This window comes from Setaria italica, chromosome IX (genome assembly GCF_000263155.2).
Source record: "Setaria italica strain Yugu1 chromosome IX, Setaria_italica_v2.0, whole genome shotgun sequence".
NCBI classification, from domain to species: Eukaryota; Viridiplantae; Streptophyta; class Magnoliopsida; order Poales; family Poaceae; genus Setaria; species Setaria italica.
This window is the reverse complement of record NC_028458.1, coordinates 2,036,128-2,043,464: the sequence shown is the minus strand read 5'-3', so window position 1 is coordinate 2,043,464 and position 7,337 is coordinate 2,036,128. Positions and strand designations below refer to the sequence as shown.

The 7,337-nt window shown below is 51.6% G+C and overlaps 1 protein-coding gene across 1 annotated transcript; it reads right to left on the bottom strand.

Annotated features, from left to right (window-relative positions):
- Positions 1 to 3,950: 3,950 nt before the first annotated feature.
- On the bottom strand, positions 3,951 to 7,238 carry LOC101774444 (protein trichome birefringence-like 33). The gene is made up of 5 exons (XM_004981219.3): positions 6,860 to 7,238; positions 6,551 to 6,771; positions 4,953 to 5,324; positions 4,714 to 4,872; positions 3,951 to 4,602 (listed from the first exon to the last, which is right to left on the bottom strand). The coding sequence occupies exons 1-5, from the start codon at positions 6,926 to 6,928 to the stop codon at positions 4,245 to 4,247; spliced, it is 1,179 nt and encodes a 392-aa protein (XP_004981276.1). The 5' UTR covers positions 6,929 to 7,238; the 3' UTR covers positions 3,951 to 4,244.
- Positions 7,239 to 7,337: the final 99 nt, after the last annotated feature.

Here is a 7,337-nt window from a genome sequence, read left to right as displayed (position 1 = left end):
GGTGAGGGGAGAGAAAATACAATACAGAGAGAAGTTTCATCGATTAGTTCTGTAGTATTTTACAACACATCAAGTCGGGACACGTAATATCTTTTAACTGTCTGAAGGTTGGCCCAGACTATGGATGTGAATGACTCACGTGTTGATCCCGAATGTTGTGAGCCGACCGTTCTTTAAACTCAACCATGCAATTCCCATGGTTAAGGATGTCAGATATCAATCTATAGGCATCTCATCCTTCTTCTTATTGATATCAAGTTTCATAGCCTCCTTGGGAACTCACGCTATATAATAGATATAGAATGTGAACAGGTCCTCGTGTGAATCAAACAAGACATAGATCTCTAACCCGGATATTCGGCCTCCATCTATGTAATTAGTTTTATAATTAACTCATATTTAATCCTTCTAATTAACCTTCAAACATTCGATGTGACATGGACTAAACTTTAGCTTGAGATCAAACATCCCATACTCTGCTAAAGTTTTGCCCTCGAATAGGAGGACTGGGGACAGAGAAGAATGGCCCAACAGCCAGTTGAACAGCTGCAGCCATTGATTCTCCTGTTGTCAGAACTCAGAACCAAAATCAATTAAGATCTTGTAGCGTACGGAAGCATTTTTTATTTGAAGGAGACTCCTCGTGTGGAGCAGAAAGATTCTACATGATCGAGCGGGGAGATCGGCCTAACCTTCAACGATAACGAGCATCTTTCATGGAATCTTGGTTGATGAGAGAGACACTGCACCAATGCAACTGCAGGACAGGGGATGTTCGCGCTGTGCGCAACGAAGAAGCAATCAGTAACAACTAACAACACAGCCTTCCTTTTCATGTATAGGAGTGAGATGGACTGATGAATTAGCAGATTGTTCATGAGTCGCCGACTGACTTGGAAGTAACCAAAAAAAGTTGAGGCCAGTGCCGATCGATCGCTTGTGGTAAAAGGATCCTATTAGGTGAAACTTGAGAGTTGTTGCCGCCTGACCTCGCGAGTTTTGGTGCACCTAAATTGCTAAACCTGCTGGTCTTGGAACGTATTGTAGTAGCTAGTGTGCAGGTACGTATACACTGGAAACGGAGAAGTGAGGAAGTGGTTCTGACCGATATGTAAAGAACAGCTGAAAGTGTGTCTGAACTCTGAAGACAATTTGCTCATTATACTGCCAGTAATGTACTTGCAAACTCAGAACTGCCTCCTCTGGCTTGCAAGCTAAGGTTTACAAAATTTTGGAGAAGTCTATGTGGAGCAGATGGCATGTAACCAACGCCATTTTGGTGAGAATTAGATTCCAACAGAGCTCATAAGTGCATCTCTGCCGCCACAAAGTCCTGACTGAAGAGACTTGTTATAGATCAATAGCTGGGAAGCAACATTCATTCACCAACTTTAAGCTCGAGTTACGGTACATATATATACATTTTGTAACGTCCAATCAGTTTGGCTTTCCGTTGCATATTCCTTTCGTGAATCACACACTGAAGTAGTGTCTTTGTCATCATGTTTATGGAAATTGGAAAGTGACTTTCAGGGACAGGATGTATAGACTATAGTTAAATTTTGTTTTATGATTTCCATCTTTGATGTTGCTAACCATTCTGGTGAATCAATTCATTCGAATTGCAGCCAATGAATTGTAGCCTGCAAAGCATGGATGGAAGTATAAAAGTTATGAAAAGGAAATAGGAACTAAGGAAGCACAGCAACTAGGCTAGTCAAGTTATTTGGAATTTGGACAGCAGAACTGAAACTCAAATCGATATCTTACTTCCCTTCTAAGATTATGATTATGGTTAAAACTTCTCGAGCGCAAAAGTTTGGACGAAGGCCTTTCGCTGTCCATATCATTCCCTGTACTGCATCTCGACATCTCGTACTCGCGATGTTGACTATCAGACATTTTCAACAGAAACCTGTATAATTCTTCGTGTCTGCTGAAGTTGCCATGACTTGAAACAGACCTAACTTCCATTGGCATCGAGAATCTTGGATGATGGGACATTACAGCCTGCTGAATCGGAGGTCGATTTCAGATTGAGCATCTTTGTTTAAATTTTGTTTTCCACGCATGGTTACTAGCATCAGGGAAGCTACATCAGCCATGTCGCCATCCTGAAATCCCCAGCTCCAGCGCCAAATTCCCAACGATGGAAGAAGACCTGAAGCTCCAGAGGCATCAAACACAAACAAGGCAGTCATCTATAAGTACGAGAACCAGTCCTGTACATGGCACAGACGCTGTTGCGCCGCATATCGATTGGATCCCGCGGCCACCGCAGACGCCGCCGCCGCCCGCGCCTCCATCTCGTCTCCAACCTCCATCTCGAAATGTGCCAAGTTCCGTGAGATCTGAGGCGGATGCGGGGGTGGCTGCCTGGCTGGAGCCGCCTTGGCCATGGGGAGGTCGTGGCGGCGCCGGCCGGCGGGGCTGGAGCTTTGTGCCTGACGGCGGCGGGTTGGCTTTTTTACGGGGGAAGGCCGAAGGCCTGAAATATTTTTAAAAAGCTCCCGATTTGGATCGCGATTAATATTCACGATCCAATTTTTTACATAAACACCCCAGTTTGGATCGTGATTAATAGTCTCGATCCAAATATTTACACAAAACCTTCCAGTTTGGATCGTGTTTAATAATCGCGATCCAACTATTTGTAGAAAGACCCCTACATGAATCTCAATTTGTTAACATAGTCCATGCTTTGCTTGCCGTCCTTCCCGTCCGGCAACGGCTATGGCCGCCTCGCCGGCACGCCGTCGCGAATGGCGAATAGGATTCGGCTCCTCCTCCAGTTGTCCGCTTCCCCCATCCCCTCTGGATCTCTCCTCTCGCTCTACCTCCTGCTCTCCGCCGCTGCGTTCTTCCTACCCCTGTCCGGCCACAGCACCCGCTAAGCTCACGCGGCCTCGTTCTCCCGGTGCCGATGACGACGCGGTGATCGGGGATTGGGTTTGGCGGTTGCCGGTTGGCCACAAAAGTTTGGAAGATGATTCCCCCGCTCTGTACATTCAACTTCTGTACATCACGAGAAGCGATGCCGACCCAACAGGCCAACAGCCCAACACCCAGCTGAAGGCTGAAGCATCACTCTCCTGTCGTCAGAATTTTCAGAACCAAATGAATCAGGCCTTGCAATGTACGGAAGCATTTTGATTTTGGAGACTCGAAACTTTGGAAAGGGTTTCATGTGGGGCAAGAATGATTCTACACGGTCGAGTGGGGAGATCGGCCTAACCTTCAATGAAATCGAGCATCTTTCTTGGTTGATGAGGCATGGACCAATGCAGACTGCAGCCTGCAGGACAGGAGGTACTACCATGAACTGGGCCGGAGATGTTCGCGGTTTGTGCAAGGAAGAACTGAAGAAGCAGTGAGCAATCAGTGATAAACAACAGTGAGATGGATGGCTGAACTAACAGATTGTTCCTGAGGTCGCTGACATGGAAGCAACAAAAAGGTCATTGCGAGCAGAATTGTCGACGACATGGCGTTGCACCTTACTACAATTTCATTTGAGCCCACAGGTTGGAACCTCTCGAAGAAAAACAGGGTGCAAAATGGCCACTTCGTTTCTATAAAGAAAAACTGGCCCAACAACTGACGGTATGACTCATAACCTTCCTGGGCGGGTCATAGTGCCAAGGAAAGGTATGTGTAGCTTATTGAGCTGTAGAAGCCCTTTTTAGCCCTTAGGGAGACCTTGAATCCTTAGCAGCTAGGAATACGACCATTCAGACTAAGGTTAGTTGAGTTCTGCTAATTTGATTTTGAGGTCATCCTGTAAACAATCAGGCTGGAGAGGGAGCGAGTAGACACAACAAGCTCATCTCCGCTTGCAAGAACAGTTGCTTGTTGAATCCGTAAGATAGCGTGACAGTTTGCCAGCTTTAACTCGTGCTGGATCAGATCTTACGAGCGAGGCCGCAATCATATTCACACGTGCAAGGATATGTTTTTCTATGAATTGTTTCTTCGTTCCTTCATTCAACAAAAGAGCGTCATTGCACTGATCGAAAAAGAAAAGGAAAAAAAACAAAAAAAGGATTACACCATCGGCCACCACCCAAGGTTTCTGCTCCATGAACATCAACTAATCATATCGCACACGACGTTCAATTTCTTAATCTACACTTCTTAATTCCTCTCGACGATGCACGTGCCGCGCGATCGATGTTACATTACATGGGCTAGCCCCTTCCAACAATCCTTTTCCAAGTGTATGTACGCACCACCGATCAGATCGATCAGAGGGCCTGGTCGTTGCTGGGGAAGAAGAGCTTCCAGTAGAGCAGCTCGTTCCAGGTGTCGGGCACGCCGGGGAGGCACCAGTGCGTGCAGTCGGCGTAGCTCCTGGGGTCGGCGCGCTGCTCCGGCGTCGGCTCCATCCACTGCTTCTTGTACGTCTGCGTGTGCGCGTCCCGGCGGTACTCGGACAGCTGCGTGATGTTCACCACCCCGACGGGCACCCGCGACGTCGCCAGCACCTCCTCCGTCACCCGCAGCATCTCCCGGCTCGTGCTGCCCCAGTAGGACGCGTCGCCGATTGGCGTCGTCTGGTTGTAGCAGTTGCCGCCCTCGACATCCTCGCCCCACGCCGTGCTACTGTTATATCATGTTGGTGATCATTCAGAGATAGAGTCACATGTCAGCAGTGAACCAAGCTCTGGATCGATGGTGCGTTCACGAGACAGACAGAAAAGAACGAGAGCTCACTCTGTGTGGGTCGGCGACGCGGTGACGAAGAAGGCCCTCGAGTTCTTGGGGTCGGCGTTGCGCTCCAGCCACCGGACCACCTGGTGCAGCACCAGCCGGTAGGCCTCGGACGCCTTCATCTCCACGATGTCCTTGCTCAGATCATTGTCGGCGCCCCTCCTGGATCCATCCATCAGCTCAGTTCATCACATATGCAGTTTCGTCAGACTTGAGATCAAAGATGCGATCAGACTGCTTACAGGATCTTGATCTTGTCCTCGGCCGTCCACCAGAGGTAGGAGTTGAAGACGAGGATGTGTGCGCCCTGCCAGAACCGGAAGTGCTTGTCCATGGGCGCGCCGCGGATGACGCGGTCGTCGACGCGGTGCACGACGGCGTCGTCGGAGTTGGACTCGGCGAGCATGGGCGCCCAGTAGAACTCGATGGTGGCGTCGTAGTCCTTGGCCCTGAAGATGCTCAGCGAGTCCAGGGTCTCGAACGACTTGGCGCTGTCGGGGATGGCGCGGTGGAGGAGGCACAGCAGGGACACGTACTGCCCCCGGTTCAGCGAGTCGCCCACGAACAGCATCCGCTTCCCCCGCAGCATCTCCAGCATCATCGTCGCATTGAAGCTGCACCAGATTTTCAAAAGCACTTGGTTTCAGACGACAGCTTTCAGGATTCGAGTCGCACAGAGATCAAAGTGTCAAAATATGATACAATACAATGTTTTTCCTCGAATTTCATAATTGACTCCAAGCAGGTTCAAAATCCGGTCCCGTCCCCGTGAGCCAGCAAAGACTGATCCGTTCACTTGCGACCCGAGTCCACTACGTGATGCTTGACGCCGCACCAAGACAATCCTCGCCGTTTATGAGCAAGGACCACAGGAACACCACGTTTTGTAGCGTTCTGGATCCTGCCCCAAGCGAGTCATGGGTTAATGGGCTCACGGTTTGCCCACCATTGTTTCTAGTGGCTGGTCAGGCCAGGCGTTGATGGAAGAGTGTGACGGCTCGCAACGCAAGGGCACAAACGTGCGTTGGGGCATCGCTGTCTTCTTACAGAGATTGCGCATGCATGGTGGATTGGTGGATCAGTGTTGATGGACCACGTTTCAGTTTAAATTTGAACCGAGAACAAGACATTCTACTGCAACCGAAGTAACTGGACACAACTTCTTATGGTCAACTCTTGATTGTCGTTGTAACTTGTAACACTGTATAATCAAAGTATTTACTTGCTGATCCTAATCCTAGTGTACGTACTGTTTGGATTCAATGTTCTAGTAGGTAATGTTACTGCCATTGCCCATTGCTAGTAATTTCTCAACCTCTAGACGCCATGGCTCACCTACTCCTGCTGCCCTGGCCTGTGTGCGCACTGCTGTATCATCGTCCTGTGCGCGCTCGGACGTAAGGCCGGCCCTGCTGCGCATTATTGGCGTCCTACAAGTCACAAGTGAGCGCAGCACTCGAGGATCGAGGTGCTCCATGATGATGATTGATGAGTGAGTAACATCTTGTTTACCCCTCGTCCTTTTAACCTTTGTTGTAAAAAAAGAAAATAAAAGGCATATTGGAGGAGTAGTAACTCCTTGCTAGCTTTCTTCACGGTTTCTTGCAAGTTACTACTGCAGGCTCGCAGCAGAGGAAAGGCAAAGCGGGGGCACACACAGTTCCTGCGTTTTCTCGCCAAAAAAGAAGCATTGGATTCTTGCTACCGGCACACGCAATGCTCACCGTGCTAGCCAACTACAGAATGCAAGAGAAAGAGATTAAGATGGACGCCGCCGGCCGGCCGGCCGGCGAGCCGGCGCCGGCGTGGGGAGGGATGGTGTGGCCGTGACCGCACGTACCTGGGCAGCGAGCACCCGCGCGGCTGCCACCGCCAGTTCTGGTATCCCTTGTCGGGGCGGCCGTGCGCCTGGCACGTCAGCTGCGGCTGGATGTAGGGGCACTCCCACTCCTGGTACCACGGCCGCGCCGCCTCGTCGCGCACCCACTCCCCGCGCCCGACGTCGCACCCCGCCGGCGCCGCGCCCACCGCGAACGGCAGCGGCCCGGCCTCGTCGCCGCCCTGCACACCCACCACAATGGCGCCATCAGAGACAGAGCGCAGCGTATCCCGGGCCTTCGCGCTCCAACCCTGAACTGCCCCCACGTACCTGACCGGCGGCGCGGAGGAACGGCGCGGCGGCGGCAACGAGCGCCAGCACGGCCAGGAGCTTCACCATGGCTGCACGTCCGCGCGCGCGACCCTCCGGGCGTCTCGGTCACACCAGCACAGCTTCTCGGCCTAGAGCGACGCGGCGGCGCGCATTGGGATCTGGGTGTCGAGCCCGATAGCGGCGGAGCGGAGCAGCTGGCTATCACTGACGGAATGGGACTCTCCCCCTGTGGAGCACAGATATAACGCGCGCGGGGGGCAGCCAGCGACAGGGGTCCAGCAGGTCCAGCTCTGCCTCGGGCTTGGCCGGGCGGGCGGGCGCTCTCACTCTACTCCACTCTAACAACCGCGCGCGCCGTGGGCAGGACGACACCGACGAGCTTTCGTCAATGGAGTTTTTATTGGCGAAATCTCCGGTACTGCACGGGCCGGTGAGATTTCTTTCTTTTACCTGGGGGGGGGGGGGGGGGGGGGGG

Coding starts and splice junctions, on each gene's coding strand:
- LOC101774444 (XM_004981219.3), bottom strand. CDS start 6,928: ATGGTGAAGCTCCTGGCCGTGCTGGCGCTCGTTGCCGCCGCCGCGCCG. Junction 5,325..6,550: donor CGCGGGTGCTCGCTGCCCAG/GTACGTGCGGTC, acceptor AATCTGGTGCAG/CTTCAATGCGACGATGATGC. Junction 4,873..4,952: donor GAGGACAAGATCAAGATCCT/GTAAGCAGTCTG, acceptor GGATGGATCCAG/GAGGGGCGCCGACAATGATC.